We start from the raw sequence: 12,939 nt of genomic DNA, 5'->3' as shown, positions 1-12,939 counted from the left end.
TTACTTATTGCTTTTAGACACCTATGTTTTGAAGAAAAGATAATTAGTAAGAGAAAGATATCTTTGAAAAAAAAACATTTTCTGAAAAGGATAGCAATATGCACATCAAGACTAAAAATTAATATCCGTATCAAAATTATCTCCTCTACAGAGATCAATATTGTTGAACCTACTAGAACAAGAACCATGGATAGTCACAAATGCAAGTTGATCTGATTACTTTGTCCCTGCATTATATTCACTTGTATTTCATCCTCATTTAAATCTTGGAGAAGATGATTATTGGCAGGAGATTAAACCAAAGACTCTGAAGTTAACACATTAAAATATGATGCATTGCATCTATCTCTTTCTGTAAGCCTTAGTTAAGACAAAGTAAAAAAAAAAAAAATGTTTTCCTGCTAAACCTTCAGAGGGAGAAAAAAATTATAGGATATGGAATAAACTATAAATTTAAGTTTTGAGGCAGACAATAAATTACGGAAGTACCAAAACCTTATGTTCCCTGCCAATAAAATGTACTGTTCTGAAAATTATGGGCTTCATCTAAGTGTGATTAAAGCTGAAACCAATCCAGTGATTCAATGATAGCTTAATGTCCCATTTCAAGGGATGTCTGTATTTCAATTGGAGAAAATCTTGCTTTTAAAATAGTATTTTTAAGAGTGATTCTGGTTCCTTATTAGTTATACTACATGCTATAAAACAGAAAGTGGCATAAAATCCCCACCCTGGGGGCTTTACAAGAGTGACTGAACTACTGAACTATCTAAGACTTGAATGTGTCAGTTCTAACTTAAAGGCATTCCATAGCATAGACCCAAACAGAACAATATAATGATACTGTAGAATCACTCTACCCTTTATTTATGATGTTCTATATGATATTAAAAGGATCTCAGAAAAGTTTCATTGATTTGAAACATTTTAGAATGTTAATTCTTCTCAAAATAGATGAGTTCCTGACTATTATAGTCTTAATTTTCCCATTTGATTCAGAAATAAATCCCTTTGATTTCAATGGCAAAGGATGAGTTCTATTGTACGAACAGATGGCTAAAAAGGACTAATTTACCAGATTTATTTTTTAAAACTACAAGATGAAAGGAGCAACATAATATCATTCAAGAAATACTGAAAATGGAAATGAATACTCATAAAATCTTGGGATAAGACTTCTGTTATTTAAAAATTCTTATAATGTGTAACTTCTCTTCAAGGAACACAAAACAATGGAAAGCCACTAAAAAATGTTATAAAATTATACAAAGTATGTAAAGAAAAAATCAACAACATGTCTTATCTTGTGAATTTCAAACAATTAAAATATTTATAATCCAAAAGCAATTTATCTTATTCAAGAGATAACTTGAACAAGTTGTCTTATACTTATACTATGCTTACAATAATCAATCCTCCCTAGAATAACATTATTCTAAATTAGACATCATGATAGTTGCATTTTGTATCACTAAAAATGAAAACAATAATTTCCTAGAGTATGCTTTATTCAAAATTAAAAATACAAAACCTCTCCTATATGAACTTGAACTTGGTGAATCATATCTATATATATCAGTACTACCATATACATTTACAAAATGGGTTTGTGTGAAATTGGAAATTAAGCTAATGATTATTTTTAAGGACTAAAACAAAATAGATTATAATCTCGAAAATCCATTTAATTAACAGAGAGCATAGCTGGTCGATAGAGATTCTGAACCAATAAAGACATCCAATCTTATCTCAGAAATTTTTCAAGAAACATTATCTCTCATTTTTCTAAATAGAAAAATATAGTGGTACCATACAATTAAGGGAGAGTAGACCCAGATAGGTGATACAAGCACATTGGAAAGACCGTATAACACAGTGGACCCCCTAGACTCCTTTTTGCCAGGGTTCTGAGGAAGCAAGTTTCTCCCATTTCTGTGAAAGCAGACACCTATAGCCAGATTTCAGAAATGTCCATCTGAAATAAGCAGAGAGTCTGTGTAGGATAATATTGCCACTATAATTCAACATTATGATCTTAGTTAGTAGGATACAGAGAAACTGTCACCTTCCATAGCCTCCTGAAATCTCCTAAAATCAGTGCTTGAGGCACAACACATTTTTAAATGAGCTTTAAAAGGAAGAAATTCAGAAGAAAAGCTAAGAAATAGCAGCAGGGAAATCTGCAGACTGGTGACTCTCCAGTTCAAAGCATTCAAATATAAAGAGCATAGGTTTTGGGCCACATGTAGATAATTTGGAATTACCAGAGACACATGCTATAAAAGATGTTACCTGTTAATGTTCACCTATAAGATATTTAACATTTCCCACTAATAATTCTTAATTTTATGCAAAACATTATACCAAGGTTTTATTCCCTAGATCATGCTAAAAGAACAAGAATCTAGATTGATAAATGTTCAAAATACCACCTGGCTGGCAAACATTAACATTTTGACAAATGATAATAACAGTATTTGAAACACTATAATTACACATAACAAAACTGGGATCTATGCACTAAGCAATAAATTGCCTAAATAAATATCACAAAAATAGTATATGAAATGAATTATTTCATAGATTTGGTAACTGATTTCACTCCGTTTCTGATATGATCCTCCATTTAGTTTTCATCTGAGCATATGTAATGTGCTTATTAAATAAGAGTCTTTAATTTACCTACTGAAACAGAATTTTATAATTTTATAATTAATGACTCTCACTAGCAAAGCAAAAATGCCCTGGACCCATATGAAAGCAGCTGGGTCATTGGAGGGATCTCAAGTCTTCCTCTCACTCATGAGGCATTTTCAGTGACTGCCAAGAATGGATAAAAGGGTTGGTCCAGAACGGAATTTAAGAAGCTAAATTGGATACTCAGTTAACATATTTTTACCCTGTGGAAGCCACTACTAGTAACCACTTGATCAAAGTAGCCAGATGCCCACACATAACTCCATTTTACCTCCATTCTGCATCAATGTGAATAGAGATGGAAGTTCTTGAATGTAACCACATTTTGAAATAATAAAGGATGGGACTGTATTCTAATCTGAATCAAATTTTCTAGGACTGTGTGTGAGTAACTGGACAACTGGAGGATCATATCCAGCCTCTAATGATAAATGAATGATTTCTCCAATTTTGTTTACCAAGATGCTTTCATCATGCCATTCTAAACTAAGAGCAGCATTTAATATTAGTAAAAGCAAAACTTTAAAACAGCAAACTTTCCAAAAGAAATTTTAGAAAACATAACAAAACTAATATTAGAAACATAAAATTTACTCTGCTTTTGAGCCAACACTGACCTTCTGCTCCAAAAGAAATATGTTTGTAGGGATTGCTGCAAAAGCCTTGTAGCTTGACTTGGTCTTGTATTGCTAGAATGGGTAACCAGAAAGCAAGAGTAGAGATGAAAAGGGGAAGGATACAACATAATTTTAGATGAGTTCTACCAAGTTAAATGACATGTTATTAAATGAAGAAAAAATATTATGCTTGAACAACTTGTTTTTGACAGAAAAAAAATTAGCTCACCATGTTAATATTTTATTAGAATGAAAAGCAAAGAAATATCACAGTGAAATATCAGTATAGCGATTAAAAGCAATTATACGCTATATAGTTTCAGAACTTTAAAATATCAATAGGTACAAAGTTACATGTAATTTTCTCATTAGCAGCATTTCCTCATAGGAGTACCATTTTATTAATGTGGGTTCTTATTGATTCTCAAAGGAAAGTGGTTCATTTTATAGTGCCATAATTAACAATTATTATGCCAATAAATTTAATTGAATGTTGTTACATTCTCTTACATCATTCATAAAAATAGACTATGTAAAATTCAGCATCAATTTCTTTAACAAGCAACAAACTATTCAACAATTTGAGTAGAAGTAACATTAACAATTTAATTCCAAATGGAAAAACTAGAAGACCACACTAGAGCTTAAATTTTTTTTTAAAAACATAATTTTTAAAAAAATATCTCTATACTTTCTAATACAGTGATGATGAATCGAATGATAAATTCCTTTCTAAGTAAAACTCAGAGTAATATAGTTTAGTTTTATGTGGTTTTTGGAGGAGAGGTTTGAGCTTGAGGATGTTGTAGACATCAAGATAATGCGTACAATCAAAAACCCAGTTTTGGAAGCAACCTGTGCCCATCAGTTGATGAATGGATAAAGAAAACATGGTGTGTGATCTGAAGAGGTAATGAACTTATGCTTCCAAATTATATACAATGTTGTGAACCACTGTTGCTTCAATAAAAATAGTGTAATTAAAAGGAAAAAAGGTGGAGGAGTGAAAATATAAAATGCAACTTGACTAAGTTAAGAATAAGCAGCATCAACAATCTAAATAATTGTAGACTTTAAAATTTACATTATTAATGTCTCTGCATTTTGTAAACAATATGAATGTTAGCAGCCATCTATGAAGAAATTGAAAATGCTTTTACTTTTCCTCCTTGTTTATTGTACTGTGACTATTTTCCTTTCAAAAAGTGTGATGAGAAAATATAGGTTCAACAAAATGACTCAAGGTAGACTTTTTCATTCATTTATGATCATTCATTTATGATTCATTTATCCTGTCAATAAAATATGCCAACAAGTTTTTTTTAAAAAAAAAAAAGAGAATGTGGTGTATATGCAATGAGCTACAATTCAGTCACAAAAAAATAATGAAATCTTTCTACTTGCAACAACATGGATGGATCTTAAGGATGTAATATTAAGTGAAATGTGTCAGACAGAGAAAAACAAATATCATATGATGTGTGAAATCTTTTTTAAAAAATCTCAAAAGATACAGAGAATGGACTGGTAATTAGCAGAGGCAGAGGTTGGGGGGTGGAGGAAAAAATGGGTGAAGGGAATGAAAAGATGAAAACATCCAGTTACAAGATGAGGAAGTCATATTATAGTGGCTTTATATTAATAATATTGCATTGCTCATTTCAATGTTGCTAAGAGGGTATATCTTTTATTTTATTGAAATTTTATTTTACATCATTGTTTATATTTTGGGAATATAGGACCTTCCCCTATCAAGTGTTATTGCCCCACCACCATAAACACACCTGTTACCAAAGCACCGGTGGCCCACCACCTTAGTCCCTCCCCACCTTGTTCTCTCCCTCCCCTCACCCCTCTGGATTCCTCAGTTCTATAATCAGTTTTCCAGGGTTAGTTTTTAAGTTTGGCTTTAAGATTTAAAAGTTTGGCTTTTAAGATTTAAAAGTTCTCATCAGAAGAATACAAATGTGGAACTATGTATGGACATAAATGCTCACTAGACTTTTTGTGGGAATCATTTCATATTATATGCAAATACCAAATTATTATGTTATACATTTGAAACTAATATAATGTTATATATTGATTACACCTTAACAAAATTTTTTTAAAAAGTAAAGCCCATTTCTGTCCTAGGTCCCAAGTCACTTAACTAAGTTCATGGCTCCTATCATCTCAAAAGCCTGTGTCTAGGGCAGATTCTTTTAGTCCAACGACAGCAGGAAATTTGCATGAACTGTTTCAGTCCCGTGGAAAACAGACCAAAGTGTCTACAGAAAAGACAGGGTAATCAAATCAAATCAAACCTTGAGTTTTATAGATCTAACCTTCACTCAACTGGTATGCAGAAAGTAAGAGGCTGGCACATCTGGTTCAACCCCTTCATTCAAGATATGAATCTCTTTGATCCTCTGTTTAGTTACCTACCTCTTACTACTTACCTACCTTTCAAGGCAGAACACTGAGAACTAAGTGTTAGAATTGTTACAAAATGTTCCCTTATATTGAGCCAAAACATGCTCCCTGACAACTTACAACAATGATCTTATTTCTCCAGTTCCTGGAATCATGACACATACTAAGATCTCTCTTTTGTATGAAAGCTATACCTCTGTTTTACCTTTCCCTTCCATGCTGATCCTCAACTGAAGAATGTCACTTTCTTCATTACTCTCCGCTGTCAATATCCCTTTGAGCTTTGAAATGGTGTGTGTTTAACTAGAAGTGTTTTTAACACAAAGTAAAATATAGTCATTACTTTCATGATATTAAAAATAAAATCAATTAAAGCAATAAAGACAATAATAATTGGGGTTATTTCCTTCACTTTGTGGAAAGCTTGGAATATATAGGAGCACAAGATTAGGGTCATTTCATAGTGTTGGATCACAGTGAATATGCTATCACCTAAAATTGAGAATCTTTTCATCTTTTTTTAAGCATTTGTTGAAGTTGATCTCCATCCTTTAATTATGCTTTATTTCCTCTAGAACCAATAATAGTAATTTAGGCATTATTTCTATCCACTATCACCTGTTTAATTTGGTTTGTTGTTTTGAAAAGTTTTTACATTATTTCATGAACCATTATTTCATGTTTTTCTTCATTCAAATAATATTCAAAGAATGTGGAGCCCCTTGACACTGGGATATGAAAACCTGATGGGTTTATTTGCATATATAAATCCCATAAATTTATTTGGATGTGATGGATCAACTAATGAATCTGTTCAAAAGATTTATTGAGTATCCAACATGTTCTCTAATAATAGAGATTAGCAGTATGAGTCCCTACTTTCTAAGGTTATGTCCTAATGAACAGAGAAAAATAATAAACAAATAAATAAGCAAGCAAAAGAAAATCCATTCGGAGATAAATAATGCACCAAAAAACTAATGTAATAGAGTGGTTTGGGCAGTTCAAGCCCAAACACATAGAAATATGTCATTAAGCTTTTCATATTTCTCCTTGATCACAATATGATATATATCACAGAAGTTAGAATTTGGAAGGTATTCATAAATATCTGTTGGTTGAAGAAAATGTCTGACTCCCAATAATAACTCTTTTTGTAAACATTTACAAACTAAGAAAGTAAGCCCTAATTTTCAAAATTTACCTTCCTTGCTTCGTGTCTGAAAAATATAATAAATGGCTCACATATTTTTTTCTGATAAAATTCATTTCCTATAATTTGCATTGGTTACAAAACTAGAAATTTCATCAGTTTTGAGATACAATTTATCTAGACGAAGAGATACGAACTTATTTAGAGCAGCTAGATGTTCTTTCTAGTTCCTCATCTATCTTAGATGTTATGCATCTCTAAGACATATGTCTTAGTCTGAAAACCTTTCTTCAGTCTGAAAACCATTCCTTTGCCATGAAAGATACCTTGACTTCACTATATTTTCTCGGGTTCTCTTGGCAATATACACTCAATACAATTAATGGACTTCTTTATTCTAATTTGGAACATATTTATTCCACAGCTGTCCAAGACTTCCAGGTGTTAGACCAAATACACTGGTTTCTTTTTTTGCTTTAAAATTACCTACTCAAGGTAATTACAACTTGAATCACAGACTATACTATATAGGCTTGAATGAGCAGCTAATAATTAAAGGTAGAAATGACTAGCCAGTTATTCAACCCAGTAAAATATTATTGACACCTATTATAACTTATGTTTTCAGTCAATATTCAATAAATATTCCTTAAATACCTACTCAGTGACAAGTACGGGGCAAAAGTTTAGGTTTAGAAAAGCAAATGGCATTTTAGTATATAAATTTGTAAGAGCTAATCCTATTTATAAATCAATACTAGATGTTTCAACATAAATACTGGATGTGAAGGTCAGAAAGAACATATCCTTTTTCTTCAGAAAACAGTTCCCACCTCTCTTCTATTCCCTATTGCTGATTGCTAAAATTCAACAACCAACTCCAGTAATAAAGACCCATAAGGTTACAAAGCAACTGTTTGTTGCCTTGAAATCAGGGGTTTGACTCCTGGTTATATTGCACCTAAAATGCAGATGAATGGTAGAATCCAAGATAGCAAATAAGGAAGTTTTGGTAAACAGTCACCTTACCACCATGGCTACCTTCTTTTTTCCGGAAGCATCCAGAAAGCAACTCAATGATCATGCTTGTACCGCCCAAGTCAAAAATCTCACCGGTATTTTCCCTGAGATGAAAGTTCAAGCCAAGCCCACTTCACAGAAAGAGATTGCTTAGGTGGTCCTGATAACTGAAGTGGGGAGAGGGTGTCTAAATCTGGCTACAGACTATGACCCAACAGAGTTGATGAAAGAGGTAGCCCCTAGAATACTTCACTGAACAACCACCTCCCAAAAACCCATCTCCATGGCCAGTTTTGTTTTTTGTTTTTTGTTTTTTTTTTGGGGGGGGGCATTCCTACTATTCTAAATTTATCAGATTTATTTCTTTGTATTACAATACTTTGTCTTCCCTAATAGACTGACAGGTCTTTTAGAGGAAAGATTTATATTATTTCTATCAATTAACACCAACCTGGCACAGAACAGATATTCAATAAATATTTGCTGACTTAAAGAGTACTTAATTAAAGATTACAATAAGATATATGATTTATTTATAAGTTAATTCCTCATTTGTTGTTCAAGTCCTAGACAAGAGTCCCCTTCCAAACAAGTCCCAAAAGCATTTCCAATGTTATTTCTAAAGCCATCTTCCTTCAAAGAAATGAACCTCCAAAAATTTGAACTCATGTTTATTTTTTCCTTTGAAAACTCTTCTCTTTAAGTTAAACTTCTCAAGCACCCTCAATTAAAATGCAAATACTTGCCAAAGACTAAAGGAAAAGTTTTTGTCAAAATCTTCTGACACTTGCTGCTAGGTGTCAATTCAGACCCTGTGAATCATTGCTAAGATCAATTCAGAAAGGCTAGCTGGAGAGAAGAAAAGGGGATGGGATACTGAATTAATACAGCAAAGGAAGTGAGGGAGAGCAGAAATGGGAAAATCATGAAAATTCTGGAATCCCCAGAAAGGCACCATTAACTGTGTAGCAGGGATAGAGTGAAAGATTTTATTTATTTTTATGTTTTTAAAGATTTGTTTATTTATGCAAAGAAGAGCTAGGGTACAGGCCAGAGTTGTAAGGGGTGAGAGGATCCACCAGAGACAGAGTAGGAAACAGAACAGACTGAAATACACTTCTGAGGGGAGCAGCAGGTGAGACAGGAGAGGTCTACCTCGCCATGTGGGTTGCTCCCTGGTTGGCCAGGAATCAAACTTGTGCTGCAGAGACTGCAGATTGCATCATAGTGCAGTGCTTAACCCCTTATGCCATGAGGGAGGCCCCAGAGTAAAAGATTTTAAAGCAAAAAGAGATAAAGGAAAAATAAAGGCACAGAAGTTCTATCAAAGACTTAGAGGTAGCTTATAAGACCCCACAAGACTCAGCTCAAAGTCACTTACACCTTCCTCTGACAACCTCAACTTCCCCTCACACCACTATTGTCACAATGCCCCACCCTCCCAGTCCCTTGTCTGCTCTCTATAGCTGCCGAGACCTCTCTGGTTTCAGAGATTTTTCCTGACTATATTCTCTGAAGGTGTATAAGTAGATGTCACCTCATTGGATGTCAGATTCTCAAAGAAATTTATTTTGACCACCAATATATACTTATGACACCATTCCTTACCCTGCTACACTTTCCTCCTTATCACTTATCACCTTATAAGACCCAGGAAAATTTACATGGAAAGCGGGGGAGGTATGGTATTGTTGATTGTATCTCTTTCTCCTTTGAGTGGGCATTTTTGCATATTTTATTTGTTGCACTAGCCTCATGGATTTGGAAAGTGCCTTATACATAATAAGCACTCAACATATTTATTGAATGAGCAAGTGAATGAATGAGTTATTGAACTCAGTTTACCTATCTTAGCTCATGGGGCTATTTACCATATTGCTCATATCCCAGATTACATGCAGATCAGTTGAAATGGAGAAATTCACACAAGTTGCCAATGTGACATTTTGAATTGTTCTGTTGCCTTAAAGGAATGAAAGTTCATGAATAAAACACCAATGATAAAAATTCATGAAATATAAAAATGCTCCCAACAGAGCCTCTAAACAAACTATGTCCAAATAGCTTTTGGGTCTGGGCAAGCACACCTGCCACTGGGGGGCCACATAATTAGAAAAGAGCTTCAGAGCATCTTCAGTGACTGGCAAGTTGCATGGAATGGCCAAGCCAAATTCTGAAATGGCACTTCATGGTAACTCACTAGAAGAAAAATTTTAAATGATTTTATAAATAAAAGCAAAACACATTGGGAACCCAGATACAACACCGTGGATTAAATTTGTAGTATTTTAGACTTTTCCAAGAGGGAGAAAAAAAGTCTCAGAAAAGATGATGATCAAAGGCAGCCTAGTAACATTCAGGAGATGCCCATCCTGTCTAGGGTCATGATTATAATGTAAAATCATTTTTTGAGCTACATCTGAAATTAAAACATATCAATTATATCAAACGAATGCAAAGAGATTCAGAAATTTGAGATTCTATCTATGGAAAAGAAACATCAAACATGCTTTTTACCTGAGACTAGCTCAGCATATTCCAGCTGTTCCATTTTATTAATATCAAAGTACAGTAGGGCCCAGTCTTTGAACTAATATCTTTCAAGCATTCATGTTTTAATTTGATGACCATCTATATTCTAGGACCTCTTTCCATTTGGGAGCTGGCACTGAGAAAAACTGATCTAAATCTGAAGCTCTTTGACTTCAAAGCGAGCCCTGTGCTCGGATTAGCACCATACTGGAAGTAGCAAGTCAAGAAACAATCCATGAACGCATCTAATTTTTTTATATCACTAAGCTTTTGTCTATTTTCTCCTATCAATCCATAAAATAATCTTAGCAATGTAAATAAAACAAGTCAAACATCAAAAGAAACTAGGATATGATCTATCTATTCCAGCATCAATTTAATGAATTTTTATACTAAAATCAAAATTCTTGCAAATAATACTCTGCAATAAATAAAACATAGGCTGATTTTTACCTGAGCAATACCTGACATAATAGGAAGAAAAAAGAGGGAAATGAATATGACAAAGAACGGCATGTCTCAGAGCAGCTATTTTTGCAGGAGTTATCATAAATTTTGCCTCTTATAAGAAAAATGTTTCCATTCAAAGGAACAGATAAAAGTAGATAAATTATAATCATATTTCATATTTTCCTGATCACTAAATATATCATCATTTCTATAGCTTTTGAAAGCATGTCTAAGCTAGCATTTTACTAACTTGAAAATAAAGAAATTACACAATAAAGCAAAAACTGATATTTCTTCAATATTAGGAGCAGTGAGTAGCTGGGGAAGAACAGGTCTTCAACAAATAGAACTTGACTTCATCAAAAACCCTGGGCTCCCCTTTTTCCAGCTTTCAAAAAAAAAAAAAGGACAAAACAAGAACAAAGCAGAGTAAACCACAGACAGAAACATTTTAAAGGAGCCTCTGGCATAAAATCACTTTTCACAAAGGTTATGAAAAATAGAATTGTATGGGAGAATGATTTTTAAAATTGTTAGTAACTTTAGAAAAAAGAAATTATTAGGTCAACTGTATTTTTTTTGTACTATATCATAAACTATTTCCATAACCACACATAGGTATTGAAATGATAATGACCAGGTCATTTTACCTCAAATATAGAAGATTTTCAAATTTACAATTACAAAAAAATTTAGATTTTTCTCCAACCCATTTTCTTTGAAAGTTTGAAATACAAGGGCTTAACAATCTCTAAAAAGTTACATTTTTAAATGACCCTAACATCATATATATTGAGAATTTGGGTAATTATTACATAATAATGATGCTCTCCTTCATAAAAATTATTAAATAAGGGTTAAAGTGATCATAGGAGTAATTACTTTGTTGCAATAAATCATAGTAACAAAGAATATGGCTTCAAGAAATCATAGACTTAAATTAATATAAATGTCAGCTCTGGCAGTACATGATATATGACCTATTCATTGAATTTAAATTTCTTGGTGTGTCAAATGGATATAGAAATATTACCAAACTCACAGAAATTAAATGAAAAATTAATTTAATTTTTAACTATTTTATAATAACTACTTCTATAATTCACTTTTGTAATTCACATCTGTGACTTTAATTGTCATTACTATCATCACTACTTGATACAGACCATCGTATGTCTCCATATGTTGTTCTCTGAGATCATCTATATATTTGGTCAGGTTGCTTACCATTTCTGAAATTATAACTTCCTTTACCATATTACATAATATTTCTATTATATTAAACTCAGGCAATAATTATCTAATAATGTATAAAACACTATGTTAATGTTGCCTTATACTTATTTTCTAGCCTTATTGGATATTTAATAGTGCTATACAATTTTTCCACATTATGTGTATTTGTTTCTGCTAAATAAAATTACTTTTAAGACAAAATATCTCTCTTACTTCCCTTAAAAAAATTCCCAGAAAACCTAATAGACCGTAGGTATTTGATGCAAGCATGTATAGTTGAATTGTATTGCACAATCATTAAGAAGAATATGTGGGTTATTTTATCTTGCCCATCTTAAGTTCACTATCTCAACATGACAGAGTTGATCACAGTCTCCATGGTGTTTGGAAGCTCTAAAATCTGTTTATCCATATACTGTATTGAACATCCCCCTCCCTTGCTAATAGAGTCACTTTCATAATTTTATTTTATTTATACAAGAATTATCAAATTCTGGGGATATAAGGTCCACATCCTGAATTACTTGAGAATAGTCGGGAAGTCAACATTCTCTACGGCAGTTTCTTTTTCTCAAGACAAACGAATTCTCTAGGCCACTCCTTCAAATGCTTCCCTTCTATTGCTAAAATAAATGCCTGTTTCACATTAACATAAATACTGGTTTCACATTCTTGCTCAGTGGGTTGCTTCAAAGCATTTAAAAGCCAACTTTTCTCCTCTCTTAATTCTATTTCCTGATACACAGCTGTTTATCCTTCCTGTATTTCCTAATTACAAAGTATTTAGTGTTTATAATAAACCAAATAATTTTCACAAAT

The 12,939-nt window shown here is 32.7% G+C and overlaps 1 protein-coding gene across 1 annotated transcript in view; it reads right to left on the bottom strand.

Moving 5' to 3' along the window:
- Nucleotides 1-12,939, bottom strand: part of MLIP (muscular LMNA interacting protein) — a 128,072-nt gene that overhangs the window by 90,504 nt on the left and 24,629 nt on the right. The window contains exon 6 of the mRNA XM_054698874.1: nucleotides 3,315-3,386. Coding sequence (XP_054554849.1) covers nucleotides 3,315-3,386 — 72 coding nt within the window. The remainder of the gene's footprint in view (nucleotides 1-3,314; nucleotides 3,387-12,939) is intronic.

The sequence above is a fragment of the Talpa occidentalis genome, unplaced genomic scaffold, assembly GCF_014898055.3.
Source record: "Talpa occidentalis isolate TD23 unplaced genomic scaffold, MPIMG_talOcc4v2.1 talOcc4.2, whole genome shotgun sequence".
Taxonomy (NCBI): Eukaryota; Metazoa; Chordata; class Mammalia; order Eulipotyphla; family Talpidae; genus Talpa; species Talpa occidentalis.
The sequence above is the reverse complement of the archived record's forward strand: the minus strand, read 5'-3'. Positions and strand labels throughout refer to the sequence as shown.